This window comes from Sander lucioperca, chromosome 5 (genome assembly GCF_008315115.2).
Source record: "Sander lucioperca isolate FBNREF2018 chromosome 5, SLUC_FBN_1.2, whole genome shotgun sequence".
Classification (NCBI taxonomy): domain Eukaryota; kingdom Metazoa; phylum Chordata; class Actinopteri; order Perciformes; family Percidae; genus Sander; species Sander lucioperca.
Window position 1 is genome coordinate 37,570,331 of NC_050177.1, and position 18,227 is coordinate 37,588,557.

The 18,227-nt window shown below is 40.2% G+C and overlaps 1 protein-coding gene across 7 annotated transcripts; it reads right to left on the reverse strand.

The window, feature by feature from the left end:
- Positions 1-245: 245 nt before the first annotated feature.
- numa1 (nuclear mitotic apparatus protein 1) lies at positions 246-18,221 on the reverse strand. Of its 7 annotated transcripts, none has more exons than XM_036001324.1 (26): positions 18,036-18,218; positions 17,836-17,920; positions 17,641-17,726; positions 17,445-17,518; positions 16,951-17,039; positions 16,803-16,877; positions 16,563-16,656; positions 16,242-16,401; positions 12,947-13,086; positions 12,685-12,796; positions 11,367-11,484; positions 10,967-11,107; positions 10,707-10,820; positions 8,683-10,568; positions 7,152-7,623; positions 6,707-6,916; positions 6,388-6,572; positions 5,584-5,721; positions 5,339-5,444; positions 4,738-4,918; positions 3,902-4,038; positions 3,068-3,361; positions 2,502-2,606; positions 2,071-2,346; positions 700-746; positions 246-475 (listed from the first exon to the last, which is right to left on the reverse strand). In XM_036001324.1, exons 2-26 carry the CDS (start codon positions 17,872-17,874, stop codon positions 472-474), a joined length of 5,283 nt encoding a protein of 1,760 aa, XP_035857217.1. In that variant the 5' UTR covers positions 17,875-17,920; positions 18,036-18,218; the 3' UTR covers positions 246-471. The 7 variants fall into 7 exon arrangements, with proteins under 7 accessions (XP_035857217.1, XP_031149110.1, XP_035857215.1 ...); XM_031293250.2 differs by having other exon boundaries at positions 7,152-7,259; positions 7,293-10,568; positions 18,036-18,215; XM_036001322.1 differs by having other exon boundaries at positions 7,152-10,568; positions 17,836-17,918; positions 18,040-18,221.
- Positions 18,222-18,227: the final 6 nt, after the last annotated feature.

The following is an 18,227-nucleotide window of genomic DNA, read 5'->3' on the forward strand; positions in this document are numbered from 1 at the left end:
AACGTTATACTAAAAAGTTAACATTATTTCTCAGAAATTAGTTGTTGAAATTGGTGTTTTGACCATTTGAACTGCTTGACTAGTGGAATCAAGTGATTTATAATCTGAGCTTGTCCGTAAACATTAGGTGAAGCATTTTCATATTTACCTGGACCATCCATGAGCATTGCATTTCACTTAATTTTATTTATTTTTTTTATTTCACGTGATAAACAACTTGATTGAGCTCAACCAGCAGACTTTACCAGCATCACTTAAATCTTTATTGCAAAAAATATAATCGAGAACATAAAAAAGGTACAGTAGATTTTAAAAGACAAGAGTGTAAAAACAAAAAGACGATAGTAAAAACAAATTGTGGGGAAAAGAAAGAAAAAACAAACTGTGGGGAAAAGAAAATATGATCAAGTAGAACTTGACACGATCATGACTCCAGTTTGGGAATGTGTCCTCACACCTTCATCCTGCTCATCATCTGTGGGAGAAATATATTTCAATACAATATGAACATTACATTGAGTAAAAGCTGAAGTCACATGTGGTTAGTGTTTAGTGTAGTGTGCTAGATACATGAGCACACCCCTGTTGATACATGGAATAAACACAGCGTGAGTTATTATGGCAAAACCTGAAACCCAACAACCAGCCGGTGTAAAGAAACAAACCCCCATTAACTAAATTAAAATGACTAGTATTGACCTTTTAGGAAATCCAGCAAGATGTTCTCCATTTACAACCCCACGGTTCTGAAAACAGTCTAAGATGTAAAGACTGAACACATTCAAGAAAGTTCTTTCACAATAATGTAGTTTTGATTTATTAGTAAGATCACTAATGAGGGACACCCAGACTACCTGCTACGGTCTGATTATCAGATGACGGAGAGTCTACGTGTGTGCGTGTGAATTAACGCCGTAGCGAGTAGTATGAAAGGGCGAAAATCCGCGTAGGGAGGTTTGTCGTGGTGGTGGATGGGTAAAACACAGGACTTTCACCCAGGAGACCGGGGATCATGTCCTGCGTACAGATAACACGCCGCTTGGCTTTAGAAAGTGGCGTGTAGGTTTACACTATAACATGCCAAGTGGTGTGTATGTTTCCATCCGCTGTATACAGCGTAGAAATACACGCGGATAGCTCAAAATGCGTACAGATAACACGCCACTTGGCTTAAAGGAACACGCCGACTTATTGGGACTTTAGCTTATTCACCGTAACCCCCAGAGTAAGACAAGTCGATACATACCCTTCTCGTGTCCGTGCGTGTTGTAACGGTGTCTGACGGTTCCACCGGTAGCTTAGCCTAGCACAGAACCTGCAGGTAACTGGTTCCAACTAGCCTACTGCTCTGAATAACTGATAAAATAACGCCAACATGTTCCTATTTACATGTTGTGATTTGCATAGTCAGTGTGTACAAAAAACGTAACATGAGACGCAGCCATCTTCTAACCGTAAACAAACTGGGAACTATATTCTCAGAAAGGCGAAGCTTTGCTACTTGGGCGGAGTGATTTGCTTTGCAGCAAGCCTTTGAGAATATAGTTCCCAGTTTGTTTACGGTTAGAAGATGGCTGCGTCTCATGTTATGTTGTTTTTTGTACACACTGTGACTATACAAATCACAACATGTAAATAGGAACATGTTGGCGTTATTTTATCAGTTATTCAGAGCAGTAGGCTAGTTGGAACCAGTTACCTGCAGCTTCTGTGCTAGGCTAAGCTACCGGTGGAACCGTCAGACAGCGTTACAACACGCACGGAGATGAGAAGGGTATGTATCGACTTGTCTTACTCTGGGGGTTACGGTGAATAAGCTAAAGTCCCAATAAGTCGGCGTGTTCCTTTAAGAAAGTGGGCACGTATGTTTACGCAAAGTCATGTCATGTTGCTCATATGGCGCCTGCACTCCATTTAAGCCGATTTGCCCACCCTTGCCACTACACAACAAGCAGCATGCTGGCATGGGCAATTTTAGTGCAGAAAGGGAAAACTCCACAGGGTACCTTAAAAATTATTATTTAAGTGTGCCCTGTAAAAGCCTGAAAGGATCTGTCTGTGTGTGTTTACCTTGCGAGCACTAGCCGTCAGTCCAGGAGACTTTGCAGACCTGCTGGTGGCTTTCTGTCCTTTAGTTGTCACCTGGGGTGACTTGGAGCTGCCAACTCTGCCTGCCCGGACCACAGCAGCACCTGAAGGGACAGATGTCTGAGCGGGCAACTTCTTTACACTTTTGCCTGGGGATTTCCGGGCGGAGCCGCGTAGTTTGTTCAGCCCTTTCTTTAAGTAGTTGTTGTTTTTAGGGGTGTTGTCAATAGTGAACATCATAGACTGCCTCCGATCAGCCTGAGAGAAAAATGAAATAAAGTGAAACTGTTAGAGAGGCATGCAAAACATATGTACGATTGTGATCCATGACAACATGTCATTGTGTGTGTGTGTGTGTGTGTGTGTGTGTGTGTGTGTGTGTGTGTGTGTGTGTGTGTATGTATTTCACTCACTGGACTGAGGGCTCTGCCCTGAATCTGAGAGCTGGAAGGTCCACTGATCACGTTCCTGTTCTTGGGCGTGAGTGGACGGGGGAAGCAGCTGGCCCTCATTCTTTTCTGTCAGATGGAGACAAGGAAAGACAAGTAAGTAAAAAGACAAAGGAAAGTTCAATTTCAGGTCATGATTTATTACATTTATGTAAAGAGTAAGCTTTCAGATTACCAATGAAATAAGCCACTATCACTGACCACTATTATTGGAGAATGATGCTAAAAAACATGTGTTGATGTCAGCCGCGAGTCTTTTACATGGTGTAACAAACATTTTTAACAAGAATCACTCAAATTTGGTATGTAGGGTAGTGGCAAAGACATGTACTATGACAGGATACTTTACAGTTGATTGTCAAAGATGGTAGTAACTATAAGTATTGCAAAATAGTACATTTTAAAAAAAACTTCAAGTAATTACATTATAAATGCTAAATATGAAGGAAAACATTAAAGTTGGAAAAAACATGAAAACATTTATCAGCTGCTAGTGATAACTATTGATGAGCATACTGATGCAAACCAACCTCAGGCGAAGTTTGATGTACAGACAACGATGATGAAGATCGCTTTGTGCCTTTCGGGCTTCTCAGCTGAGAGGAGCTGACCGTTTTTGACGGTAGCTGGCCTGGCATCAAGGACAGACGATGAGAACGAGTACTGGCAGCAGCACCTGTCTGTCCCACCATGAGGGAGTGCCGATGGGAGGCCAGAGAGTCTTGCATCTGGCCAGGCATCATGGACGCCCGACGTATTGTGTCAGATGGGTCACCCATACGGAGTTCTTCGTCAGTGAAAAGGAATGTACTGCCACGGCCAGTCTAGGAGAACAGCAAGAGATTTCAGAAAACTAGTGGGAAAAGAATGAAGTGCAGAAAAGTGCAACAAATTCTAACACTCAAACCATCTTTTAAGGCTGGAGTCCTACGATTTCAGCATTGGGCAAGATTTGGGCAAGACACTGAACCCGATTGTTAGGCCAGCACCTTGTGTGGTACCTTGCTGCCATTGGTGTGCAAGTGTGTGTGGATTGGTGATTAAGACACAAATTGTTAAGTACTTTGGATAAAACATTAATGCAGTCCATTTCCATGTTCAAACTACTCACCTACTCAAGTGGTCAACTACTAGTTGGTGCTCTAGTCAACCATATGGTTTTAAGTCAGTACCATCAGATTTACAGTTGTGATTAATGTGTAAATCACTGTATACATTTTTGGTGTGGTGCAACAAAAAAACCCCTGTGCATTATACCTCCATATTTGTCACTGTTTTGACTACTAATTAGGTATCTTTAATGTGTATGTGTGACTGTATGTCTGTCATGTTTAGTGTGCGTGCATGTGTCCCTCTTTACTAACGTCAGACTCCACAGGATAGCTGCTCTTCAGGTGAGGAAGGCAGGCCTTGTTTCTGGCCTGCAACTCTGCAATCCTCATCCAATCCTCAGGTGCCCCATCTGGCTCATTCTCTTCCCCCGCATATAATGTACTAGTGGCTGAAGACAACACATGTACAAAAAAAATAAAATAAAGATAAGAGTTACATATACACCTTATAAATAGTCTCAGTTTGATTGCATATGGGTACAGTTGCAGTAGTCAAAAAACTACCATTAATCAATAACTAATTACTAGGGCTGCCCCTGAAGATTGGAATCATCAGCCGAGAAGCCCCAAAGTCAAATCTCATTTTTCCTCAATGTCACTATCCATCTATCCATCTTTTTTTGTATAGCTGCATTATTGTACACTGCGAAACAGAACATGTAGAGCTGCAATGATTTGTCAATACAAAAATGAATCAGTTAATCAACAACTGCACAATAATTTTGTAAAAAAGGCAAACATTTGATGGTTCCTTTACTTTTCGTGGTGGTAATTCTTTGTGGGACTACACAAGACATTTGATGTCACCTTGTGTTGTAGGACAATGAGATTACACCTTTTCCCGGTTTTCTGACGTTATAGTCTAAAGGATTAATATATTAATTGACAAAAAAAGTTGACTGATTAATCAATAGCGAAAATAATCGTTACTTGCAGCCCAGGTCCATGTCGTTGGAAAAAAAAAAGAAGAAAAAGTACTTTGTTTGCCCAGCTCTGCAGGTGGTTTCCTTTTCTTTCCAGCCTGACCTCTCACTTAATTTCTCACCCTCCAGTACAACCTCCTGTGAGTAAGCCAGGGATCTACTCACTCTGTGAACGGACTGTGCTCCGTCTGTAGCCTGGAAGACTGATGAACTGGTCACTGGCAGGTGTGTCAAACAGCCCAATAGACATGGGTTGTGCAGTGTTGGCACTGGAGAGGTTTGGTTGGGAGCGAGCCGAGGCCAGACTGTAGAAAGTGTCATCGTGTTCACTGCCGCCTGGGGTTTTCTACAGATCAGAGTTCAACAATCACTTATGGCTACAATAACACTGCAGTGGGAGTGTGTGGATGTTTGGAAAGGGAAAGTCAAAACATTTGGGTTCAGCCATTTGAATGCATTTTTACACTGCCAGAGTGTAAGAGCCTGAAAGGTGCACACAGAGCTCTATAGTTAAAATGTGTTCTATCACGATGGTTTAAAATTAGCACGTCAATATTAAAGATAACAAGTACTATTGAACAAATTAGGAATTAAAATAAAGAACCACCTGAACCCTCAAAATGCACAAACAACCCAATTTCGTCACCATGACTATTTGAGAAATAGTGAGACAGAAACCATTGTGATTATTAAACTGCACAGTGATTATTCAAATGTAGCATGTGTTATTGTGACCATGCAATACATGCAAGTGAGTTTCCTCCACCTGGGTCATGGTGATGTTAATAACCTGTGTGGTCCTCCGTCGTTTGACTGATGAAGTTGGATTTTTACGGGCTGAATCCAGTTCCAATTTGTGCTCCGTACTGGTCCTAGACGATGAAAAAGATCCCAATAGAAGACGTTTAGGAGGAGCTCAACACCCACCACTCTTTAAACAGAAAAAAAACTCCTAAAAAGGTGGCTATTTTGAGAAAACAAAGATTGCCACAACAGTACTGTATGACATACCTGTTGACCTGTCTGGTATTTATAGGTGTAAAGTATAGGGTTTCCAGGGACTCAGTCTGAAGACCGCACCGTTTTGCTGCCAAGCGCTCTGAACTGCGAACAAGCGGTGTGCTTGATTCATCGGGCCCTGTAAGTTTCCTGCAAAAGTAAACAAAGTATTATGTGAGATTACAATCAAAATAGTATCCCACTATTCCTCTAATGTAAGATTGTATAGCTTTTCTTAAGTTTGATGTCTTCATTGTGTACTTTGCTGGAGCACGGAAAAAGGCAGGATAAAAGGCCAACTTTCAGGGCTGTCTTTAGGACAATGGGAACTTGGTTGGGAAAACAAAGTCAAGTCATTTTTATTTATATAGTCCAAAACCACAAATCAAAACAGGTGAAAAGGAGTTGGTTTGGCTGAAAATCTTGTTTTTCTGAATTCAATATATTATAAAGAAAAGTTTGTAATTGGACCAATTGTGGGTGAAAACCAAAAAGACATTTTGAGCAGTTAAAAACCCCAAACTACACCTTTAAAAAAAAAAAAGGCATTTTGGGCTTCTAACAGTTCCCTTGCTCACAACAATGTGTAGAATTTTTTGACAGCTGACATACCCAAAGAAGTACAATCAAATGATCAGTAAATCAACTAAAACATTTTATTTAATTTTTTTAAATACAAAAATGTAAATGGCAGGGTTTTATAACACTGTACAGACATTTTTTGTCATTTAGTTACATTATGAAATAGCTGCACATAATGAGATATCTGCAGGCCTAAAAATGGCATGCTACATACTGTCCATAAAAGTGTATTACCTTGTGGTGGTCAGAGAGTCTTCCAGAGAGCTATGGTCCAGACTGTCATCACTCATGCTTCTCTTCACCTGTGCTCTTGTGTGAACACTTGAGTATGCACTGCGAACATCCAAGTAACCCGACTCTGTTGCACTTCCTTCATGAATCTTATTCTGTATCCGCAGGTTACGGTCAGCAAAGGCCAGCTACAAGGTAAACAGATACAGAAATGAGCAGAAAGAATTTGCAATCAACATCCTTGAACTCTAAAACAGTTTGTTTTTTAACAGTATTTTAAGAGACAGTGCCTTAGTTCTACTCATGCTTCAAAAATACCAACCTGTGCCTCCAAACTGGCCACCCTGTTCAAAAGTGCCTTCTCGTTGGTTTGGGCCTTGTCCAAATCCAGCTTCAGCAGCCTGATTTCCATGGTAGTAGCCTTTACTTCACGCTCTTTAACCTCCAAGGAATGCTTGAGTTCAACCGTCTCCTCTTGGCTTTCCTGGAGAAGCTGTTTCTTGCCATTATAATGATTCACTGCCTTCTCCATCTGTGGCATTTTGATAAAACAATATCTTAGCATGAATGACTTAGTCCAAACTACTCATCTGACACCAAACAGATAAACCAACCAAGTATGCACATGAAACTGTCGAGCGATCGATAAGTAACAAGCAGAAAGGAAATATCAATTAAAAAAAAAAAAAAAAAAATTTAAATTACTGTTAAAGTAGTGAAACTGAATGGTGTCGTGTTGTGTGGGGATAGTTTGTGGTCACACCGACCTGTGCCTTGTAGTGTTCCGCAGCCTCCGATTTAGCTGAGAGCTGTTGCTGCACCTCAGCTTTTTCTTTCAAGAGTTTCTCTTTCTCCGTTCTAATGGTTTCCAGCTCCTGCTGTAGCACAGACTCCAATTTATGGGAGATCTCATTCTCTTTCTTTATGGCCTGCTTGGCTTGAGCAAGTCTCTCATTCTCAAACACCATGGCTTCAAGTTGTTTCTCCAGAGCTTTCTGATTCTTTTCTGCCTGGAGTATCCTGGCCATGAGTACTTCTTTTTCCTGAACAAGAGCCTCCTTCTCGCTTAAAGTGGCAACCTGTACAGCCTCTTTCAGTCTGAGGTCTGCAGCTTGTGTCTCTTTGTAGTGGTTCAGCTCTGCATTTACTGAGACAAGCTGCAGCTGGAAGATGTCTTTATTTTCTTGCTGTTGTTGAGCAAACATATGTTCCTTGGATTGCAAATTCTCCTCAGCATTCTTCAGTGAGGAACTAAGACACTCAACCTGTTCCTTTAAACTTTGGATCTCTTGATGTCGCAGATCTGACTGCTCTGAGCTCTCAGTCTTCAGCAGCATCATCTGTTCCTCTTTAGCTTGGAGCTCATCTTTCATCTTCATCACCTCTTCTTCAGATGCTGACAGTTGCTGCTGCAGTATCTCCTTCTGATGAGCACTCTCCTGCTCCTGTTTGGTGAGCATGGCTACCTGAGTTTGAACCTCCTCCTCTGCCTTTGTGAGAGAGTCACCCATATTAGCGAGTTGGTTTTTAAGACATTGGATCTCTTGCTGTAGCATTTCAGAATGTTTTGAGCCTTCTTTTTCTATCGTGACCAGCTGTTCCTCTTTAGACTGGATCTGCTTATTAAGAGCCTTTATCTCCTCTTCAGAGGTTGTCGTCATGTTTTGAAATGTATCTTTTGCCTGAGAAATCTCCATTTCCTTCTGAGTCAGTAGGTATTCTTTGGCCTGAAGCTGCTCTATTGTAGTCTTGAGGGATTCATTCAAACTTTGGACTTGGTCCCTCAGAGTGTGGATCTCTTTCTGTAGCACTTCTGACTCCTTGCAGCTCTCAACCTTTAACAGGTCGACCTCGCGCTCTTTAGTTCGGATATCCTCCCTCAGCCGATTAACCTCCTCCTCAAGAAAGGCACTGTGCTTTCCAAGTGCATCGATCTGCAAAGTGCTCTGCTGCTCCTGCTTGGCCATCAAATCTTCTTTGGCCTGAACCTGGTCCTTGGCGATCTCAAGAGAATTGCTCAAAGTATTTATTTGTTTATTCAGACTTTCAATCTCTTGCTGTAGCAATTCAGAGTGTGTAGAGGTCTCAGTCTTTAGCTGAACTAATTGCTCCTCCTTCACCTGAATCTCTGCATTAAGCCGTTTCACCTCATCATGAGATGCTACCATCTGCACTTGGAGTGCCTCCATATCCTGAGTGCTGTGTAGTTGCTGTTCAGCAAACATATGTTCCTTGGATTGCAAATTCTCCTCAGCATTCTTCAGTGAGGAACTAAGACACTCAACCTGTTCCTTTAAACTTTGGATCTCTTGATGTCGCAGATCTGACTGCTCTGAGCTCTCAGTCTTCAGCATCATCATCTGCTCCTCTTTAGCTTGGAGCTCATCTTTCATCTTCATCACCTCTTCTTCAGATGCTGACAGTTGCTGCTGCAGTATCTCCTTCTGATGAGCACTCTCCTGCTCCTGTTTGGTGAGCATGGCTACCTGAGTTTGAACCTCCTCCTCTGCCTTTGTGAGAGAGTCACCCATATTAGCGAGTTGGTTTTTAAGACATTGGATCTCTTGCTGTAGCATTTCAGAATGTTTTGAGCCTTCTTTTTCTATTGTGACCAGCTGTTCCTCTTTAGACTGGATCTGCTCCTTAAGAGCTTTTATCTCCTCTTCAGAGGTTGTTGTCATGTTCTGATATTTATCTTTTTCCTCAGTCAGTAGGTATTCTTTAGCCTGAAGCTGCTCTATTGTAGTCTTGAAGGATTCATTAAAACTTTGGACTTGGTCCCTCAGAGTGTGGATCTCTTTCTGTAGCACTTCTGACTCCTTGCAGCTCTCAACCTTTAACAGGTCGACCTCGCGCTCTTTAGTTCGGATATCCTCCCTCAGCCGATTAACCTCCTCCTCAAGAACGGCACTGTGTTTTCCAAGTGCATCGATCTGCAAAGTGCTCTGCTGCTCCTGCTTGGATTTTTGTGCCAACAGATTTTCCTTGGATTTCAAATGCTCCTCAGCATTCTTCAGTGAGGAACAAATACACTCAACCTGTTTCTTTAAATCTTGGATTTCTTGATGTAGTAGTTCTGACTGCTCCAAACTTTGATTTTTCAACATGTTCATCTGTTCCTCTTTAATCTGAATCTCCTCCTTCATGGTCCTTACCCTCTCTTCAGAAGCAGACAGCTGTTGCTGCAGGACCACTGTCTGATGAGAACTTTGCTCCTCCTGCTTTGTAAGCATTCCCTTCTGAGCCTGAACTTGTTCCTCAGCCTTTCTGAGAGAGTCATTAAGATTTTCTAGTTGAGCTTTCAGGCCTGTAATCTCTTGCTCCAGCGATTCAGACTGTCGAGAAGAGTCATTCTTTAGAATAACAAGCTGCTCGTTCTTTACCTGCATCTCTTTATTCAACTTCTGAACCTCCTCTTCACAGGTTACAATCTGTTGTTGGAGTACCTCCCTTTGTTGGACATTCTCTTGTTGGGTTTTAGCCAGTAGGTCTTGCTTAAGTTGAATTTCCTGCTCAGCCTGTTTGAGAGACGAGCTAAGCTCTTTCACTTGGACTGATAAGGTCTGGATTTTATTATGAAAAATGTCTTGCTCATTAGACTTTTCCAGAAGTAATTTGGCAAGCATTTCCTCTTTGGCTTGAATTTCATTTTTGTTGTTTTTGGTTTCATCTGTTAAAATGTCAACTTCTTCTCTGAGACTGATAATTTGTTGGTCTTTATCAGCCAAGAGACAAGTGGCAGCAGATAACTTTGTCTTGAGATCTTTCACATTTTCATCAGTCTGGCGGAGAAGGCTTTCCTTTTCTTTCTTTATTTCCTTTAGATTTTCAATTTCTTGTTCACAAGCATCAATATGCTGTTGTAGTCTGGTGATCTGCTCAGTTTTCTGCTGCGTAACTTGCTCAAGTTGAATCTTGAGGTCCAGGATCTCTTGCTGAAGGACTGCTCTCTGCTCAGTGATCTCCTTCTGTAATTTGTCTAAAATGCCATCCTTAGCTTGAATGATTTCTTCAGTTTGGGACTCCTGTTGCTGCATGAGCCCTTTCTGTTGATTTAATTCTTGTTGATACTCAGCCAGCTGCTGTGTTTTGGCCCGAATCTCCACCTCAGCCTTTTTTAGGGAGCAAGATGTGCTCTCCAGTTCATGCTTCAAACCTTTGATTTCAGTGTCCAACATGTCTCTCTGGAAATATAAGAAGTAAAGACGATAGTAACCATCTCATCCAAAACAGATTTTAAAAGATTGCGAAAAAGCAGACTTTACATTTGATTAACAAACATTTCTGAATTCAGCTTTTTCCATATATTAAATGGACTTTACCTCCATTACAGGGCCCATATTCTCTCCAACTTCTTCCTTAGCGGCCCTGCTAATTACATCCTCCAGATAGGAAATCTTTCCCTGCAGGATCTGAATTTGTTCAGTCAGTAACTCCTGAGAAAACAAAGAGGAGCATATTACATTGAACCCATTTGCGTATAACCCGATATGTAATCAGAGGAATGGAAAAGTTTAATGATCGACTCCAATCAACACGAAACTAATAGGATTGCTTTTTTTCCTTCTGAGGGTGTAACTACCTTTTGAGCAGTGGCTTGGTTAAGCTCCGACTGGAGGTGGCCTGTTTTGCTCCTCCAATCCTCCTCAGAAAAAGCTTGGGTCTCGGTCAGCCTGCCAACTTCTGCTTCAAAGATGGCCAGTTGTGAACAAACTGCTCTCATCTGCAAAGCATTAAAAGAATACCTTAACGATCTGTATGAAGTGAAAGCTTTAGTTTCAACATTGACACATGCGACTAGTGCCAACCCCACTGAGACTCGCTTATCCACCAGCATGGTCACATCACTTAGTTTCAGAAGAAGTCTGCTCATGTTGAATCTTAAGGATGTACAAATTGCACTTGACTGTTATTGCCAATCCCCTCATAAGTGAAAAAACAAAGAGATGCAATTTAACATAACTTTGCACGTGTGCCATTACCTGGGATGAAAGAACACCGTTTTCGTCTGAAAGCTCATCCACTTTGCGCTCCATAAGTGTGGAGTTACTCTTGAGGTCTTTATTGTGCTTTAACATCTCATTAAGACGCATTTGTAACCTAAGACAACAAAAAAACAGTTAGCAAAGCAGTTTCTTTAACCCTTACATTAAAGTCTTAATGGTTTTTTTTGGGATGGGTTTTGGTAATAAATACACATTTCTCACATAAATGGGTTATAGCTGTGGCTAGGCTGAAGAAAATAACATTTTGTAATTTATAGGCTACTAGCTCAGCCTGTTCTGTTTCAATTTAAAATGGACAAGGGTCTGCTCAGGACAAAATTAGCAGGGGTGGTGTGCCACGGCATGTAGAAGTACAGTGCTGCTCATAAATATTCATACCCATGGTCAAGTTGACTAAAAAGAGGAATAAAAAAAAAAATCATCTTTTGGAAATTGATCTTAATGCCTTAATTAAAAAAAAGAGGAAAAATCTGACCTTTAAGGACACCAATTTTCTTTGTGAATGAATAATGTATTGTAAATAAATGTTCTTCTTAAAATACAGGGGCCATAATTATACATACCCCTATGTTAAATTCCCATAGAGGAAGGCAGATTTTTATTTTTAAAGGCCAGTTATTTCATGGATCCAGGATACTATGCATCCTGATAAAGTTCCCTTGGCCATTGGAATTAAAATAGCCCCACATCATCACATACCCTTTACCATACCTAAAGATAGGCTAACTGAAATAAAACCATGCCAAATAGCTGGTTTGATTTGCATTGGTATGGATCTTATCTCAGTTAGCTATTAGGCTAACTGAAATAAAACCATGCCAATCTCTAGGTATGGTGAAGGTTATGTGATGATGTGGGGCTATTTTAATTCCAAAGGCCAAGGGAACTTTATCAGGATGCATAGTATCCTGGATCCATGAAATAACTGGCCTTTAAAAATAAAAATCTGCCTTCCTCTATGGGAATTTAACATAGGGGTATGTATAATTATGGCCCCTGTATTTTAAAAGGAAGAACATTTATTTATTTACAATACATTATTCATTCACAAAACAAATTGGTGTCCTTAAAGGTCAGATTTTTCCTCATTTTTTAATTAAGGAATTAAGATCAATTTCCAAAAGATGATTTTTTTTATTCTTTTTTTAGTCAACGTTAGCATGGGTATGAATACTTATGAGCAGCACTGTATATTATTCACAAACTCAGTTGAACACATATCTTTGATGTAAAAGGTGTTAATAGCAGCGTCATGCATTAATAAATGCAAAGAAATATCTGTCCTGGTACTTACGTGCTGTTCTTGCTCTCAAGCTCATTGATTTGATCCTTGATGAAATTCTCCTGTTCATGTTGCTCTTTTTTCAGCTTATCCAGGCAGTACTGCAACTGGTTGCAATGGGACTCTAAAGAAAACAAAGTAAATATAGACCAGGGTTTGAAGAAGGAAAAAAAAAAAAAAAAAAGAAAAAAGATGAAAAGAAAAAGAAAGTTGTACTTATTAATCTTATCAACTTAATTAACAATGTTTTTATACAAACACTGAAATGTGGTACCTCTCTGTGCAAGGAGTGCAATCTTGCTGGCCAACTCGCTCTCCAACCCATCTCTGTGGTCTCTCTCCCTGATCATCTGTCGTTCCATCTTCCTCAACTGAAATTTTGGCGTGTTCATGATATTCTGCAGAGGAGAGTTGCTGTGGAAATAAAAGCAGACCAGGGACGCTAAAGAATTATAATCAAATCATGAAAACATTCACGGATTTACAAATAATTTATTATTTATGAATGGATACATATAGCATGTATATTAGGCAACGTTTTAATGTTTTGATATGCAACCCAACGATATTGCTTTTCCTCTGAGAAACTATGAGCAGCGGCTTTTGGATACTTATAAATCACTAGACTATACATTTTTTGTAGACATAGTAGGCTATTGCCATATTTCAACATTTTTCTGCGTGAGCGTGGCCTACCAATAGCTCAAGCCTGTCCTACAGTGACTGGAAACGTGGTACTTAGCTAAAGCTAATTAGCAGCAAGATGCCTCCCTTCTCCATGGATGACTACTACAAACTCCTTCAGAAGATTGCAGTTCTGGAAACCAAAATTCACCGGTTAGAAGTAAACGTGGAAGTGAACGGATGATGTGGGAATGACACCACTTTACCATGGACCCAAAACAATGGACAAAAGTATGCCAACACATAGCTAATTAGCACCAACAAGACTACAAAGAAACAGGAGGGCTGTGGAACGGGTAATAAATCAACAAGTGGTAGTCCTCCATGGAACACTATTGGTGCAAAGCCTAAGAGTAAATAATTTTCCTGGGAAATGGAAGGACGACTAACGGGCAGGGCACAGCGCCCTGACATTTGTGATATGAACGGATGGCCTGCATTATCATCCAGGCAGAGCGCCTCTTCAACCTGTTCTCAGCAGAACACAGCCGCGGACAGCTGCAAAAGGGGAAATTAGCAACAAAATGCCTCCCAACAACAGAGTATGCAAGTGCAGGGAAGCAGCGTTCAGTTTTTATGCTCCACATACCTGGAACAAACTCCCAGAAAACTGCAGGTCTGCCGTAACTCTTGTTCTTTCAAATTAAGTCTGAAGACCTTTTTTGATGTTGCCTTTCTTTAAATAATTGTTAATTTCTTATACTGCACTGTCAATTTTATTCTCGTCTTTTATCTAGTGGTATTTTTGAACAGATAACGGACATATTTCTGAGAATTTCTACAACGTGGGTGTGACAGATTTTATGATAAAATCTAAAGGAAAACAGTTGGAACCGTTTAGGATTTTGCAAACTTTGCCTTGATTAAACTAAGCCTTATAGCGACGGCTATATTGTAGGTAAAGAGAAGTACTTCCACTCTTGTTATGGGTAACAAGAGTACAAAGTCACATGTTCTTGGGGGGCCCGTGGTGGATGAGATGGTAAAGAATTATGGTCCTGTCTGTTTTGGTTTTTTTTGTTTGTTTTTTTAAATAAGAAAAAAACTGATGTGGTTGTTTTTGGAGCAAAAGAGGAATTGTTAATTTCTTATACTGCACGGTCAATTTTATTTTCGTCTTTTATCTAGTGGTATTTTTGAACAGATAACGGACATATTTCTGAGAATTTCTACAACGTGGGTGTGACAGATTTTATGATAAAATCTAAAGGAAAACAGTTGGAACCGTTTAGGATTTTGCAAAGTTTGCCTGGTCCTGTAATGTTTTATGTAAAGCACTTTAAATTGCCCTGTTGCTGAAATGTGCTATACAAATAAAGCTGCCTTGCTTTACAAAGTTAAGCCATTTTGTTATGTGTGAAAACAAAGATCTTAGTTACTGGAAGTTTAGCAAAGCATGGTAGATTAAACTGCTTTTGTGTTTATATAAAACCCAACTACAACTTATTACAAAGAATACAAACAAAGCTGATTTCACTTATTCTCTCAGGCTGAAAAAGGTTAAAGGTTTATTTATTTTCCTTTCTCAGCACTTGATGAAATGTGTCCTCTACATTTAACCCATCCTACACATTGAAGCAGTGGGCAGCCTCAGCAGCCAGGGACCATCTCCACTTATTTTGCCAGTGCCGTTTGGACAGGGGCACTAAGCCAACATACATGTTTTTGGTGGTGGGAAACCAGAGCTATTTTATACCACTAACAAAAAGGATCAAAATAGCACCACACTTAACGGTAGCATAATGAGGGTCCCTACGTGTAAACCGAAGCATTGAGAACTTTGTAAGTGTACAGACAGTTTATTAAAAAGATTATAAAGACAGTAGCATTCACAGGCGGGCGCCATCTTGGAAAACAGTCATGAGCAGTCGAATCACGAACGCTGCGTTTGAGCTATGTTACTGGTCTACTGGTCATGACTGTTTTCCAAGATGGCGCCCGCATGTAAACATGAACACTACTGTCTTTATAATCTATTTTTAATAAACTGTCTGTACACTTACAAAGTTCCCAATGCTTCGGTTTACATGTTAGGGACCGTCATTATCAGTCCCTCCAGAAGAAACGTGATTATGCGATCGCATAATTCAATGCATAATCAGCTAAAGTCCGCATATTTATGTGGGGGCCGCATTTTTTCAAATACGCCGCACTTTCGCCACATAAATTGCCAATTTCCGCGCAAAACTATGCAGGGCTTGCATGATTTCATAATCCCCGCATTTTCGTTGCAAAAAAGTCACATATACATCTTAGCAGAAAGTTGAAAAATGTTGCGTTTACTTCACACAAGAGCAGCCATTTTCCCGTTGCCATGGGAACGTTATGAAGTGACGTTATGAAGTGACGTGAACATCATCGAAAAGCTGCAAACCCCACGATGATACCGCAGTTTTTGCCAAGTTCCCGCAATTTCATCGCATAAATATCCCGCATATTCCATTGCATTTTTTAAGAAAACGTGCCGCATAATCAAGGATTTTTGCCCGCAACAATCACAAAAAAAACTCCACATTTTTGTTAAAGGACTGCATTATGCTACTGTTGTGTGGTGTGTGGTGCTATTTTGAGCCTTGTTAGGTGGTATAAAAATAGCGATTTACCCTCTGCCCCGAAAGCTAGCGTTAGCAGCTAACCACCGGTTTGACGCATTCGATTAACATGAAAACACATCCCAGAGAACGATCGACTCGGTACACGTGTTATTAACCCCTAGGTTCATTTTGTGCCGGAATTGTCCTTTAAATATAAAAATAACTAGTAAAGAGGTTCGATAGATCATTACCCAAACCAATGTTTGGATTAATGTTGCCAAAAAAATTGCCTTATTCACATTTAATGAATGATAGGCACTTGGTTGGACAAATTTCAATCCACACTGATACCTGACTGAGGAGGAAGCCACAGTTTGCATGTCGACAAATGTGACTCTCTGTCTGCGGTCGAAAACGGGGGACTCGTCATCTGTTAACGAGGAGATAGTCGACACATTGGAGACAGAGGTGGTTGCCGATTGCTCAAATATTTCACGGCTGACCGATATACCTGAAATTAAATGAGAAATACATTTTGACAAATTGTACAGCTTGCATGCAAGTCCAAACAAGAAAGCTAGTGTTATACAGCAGCATTACATGTGTGACACTTGTCTCAATTAGTATGACATATGATGAGGAAATGAAAGATTCAACAAATTTGTGACTTACGTCTCCTTGCCAAATAGGCATCGAGGCTTTTGCTCAAAAACACGCAGCCGTCACTCTCCATAACAAAGGACTCCGTAAGGTGTGCTATCTCTTGCTAACGGATAAAAGCGGGGATATATATAAAAACAGCACATATTTAAATACAATATTTAAAAAACACATGATGAATGAAATGTGATGTATCTAAGTGGTGAAGACATAACATTTATTAGCAATTCAGAAAAACGGCTTTCTGCTTACCTCCACATGACATTCCAATGAGTTCACAGTGCAGCGCTCATTCATCATGTCGTGGTATATGAGCAACAAAAGCACCTGGTGGAATCAAAAACTGAGTCAGAATGTGCCTTTGTCTATGTTTGTCTTTATTTTATTCTTTGTCTTATACCTTGGCAATTTCAACTGTTAGGTTGATTTCATGTCTTATGTTGTCCCAAGATACAGAAGTGCCTTTGGTTGCAGTAAATCTGCAATCCCCTAATAAAAAAACATATTGATAGGTTAATTCTCAAAAGGACAGCAATATTCAACATGCATGCAAAAGCATGTCTGCCTGTAAAACGTAAAAAGTAACTTTACATAAAATAAAAAGTGATCCTCATGGTGTGTTCTTTACACCCTGACATCACTGTCTGGTTGGCATGTTTACAGGTGCAACAGGGCACACTTTAGCCCACACAACAGTGAGGCAGGGTGTGGTCAACTCAAAGGTGGAACAGATTTAAAGAAAACAGTGCACATTTGCTGTCTTAAGCACTGTTCGATGACATTTCATCTACATGCAGTCAGTAACGTCACAGTGATATAAGACACGGTAAGCCTTTCGTACAATAAAAACACACTTCAACAATATATGAGGATGTTTTTGGTATAAACACTTACTTTCCACAAAGTCTGCAATGAGCTTAAATCGCTCCTCAGTGGAATTACTGAAATGGCAGTTGTGTTCCCTTTTCCTGAGATGAAACAAAGGTGAAACTAGATTAAAAATTGAGGTGTACGCCAAGGAATGAGCATCTCTATACTTTCAAGAACCCGAAGCAATTAAAATGTAGTTCAACACATTGCTCCTACTTACAGCACACAAACAACTTTCAGTAAGACTGTCCCATCTTGTAAATCGTCTATAGTTATTTCTCGGTCTGACAGTTTTAACGTGTTGACCTGCAAAAAGATAGTTTGACAAGTTGGTCAAATAATAACTGCATCCATCTAATAAGCTTTGAATCAACGTATTATGACATTCAATTATGTTGCATTACTATAAACTTACCCAGCAGAGAAGAGCCTTAACACCCACGTTAATCGCCATCTTGGCTGACCATTAACGTGGTAACGCTAAGGATTTTAACCTGGAACTGGAAAAAAAAAAAAAAAGAAAAAAAGCATAAGTTAGTCTTAACAAAGTTAACATTACCCTTACGATAGTGTTAACCAAACATCGACAGTGTTAACCCAAACAATGTGGCTCACCTTACAATACTTTGGCCACTTCTTTCTATATCGTATTTAACGTTAGTTGTTCTCTGAAAAGAGATGAAGCCGCTTCGTGTCTTCGTACCTGCTACGAAATAAACAGTACCACGCCAAACAAACCAGACAAATTTCAAAAAGGGTTGTTGAAGATTGAACCAGCCAATCCGTTTTCATATATCGACGCATCTG

Bases quoted from the DNA above. Each gene is read 5' to 3' on its own strand.
- numa1 (XM_036001322.1), bottom strand. From the start codon at position 17,874: ATGGCGATTAACGTGGGTGTTAAGGCTCTTCTCTGCTGG. The intron at 10,569-10,706 runs GTAAAGTCCATT...TTATATTTCCAG, and splicing joins ATATGGGCCCTGTAATGGAG to AGAGACATGTTGGACACTGA. The intron at 2,607-3,067 runs GTTGGTTTGCAT...TCCATCTGACAG, and splicing joins TACATCAAACTTCGCCTGAG to AAAAGAATGAGGGCCAGCTG.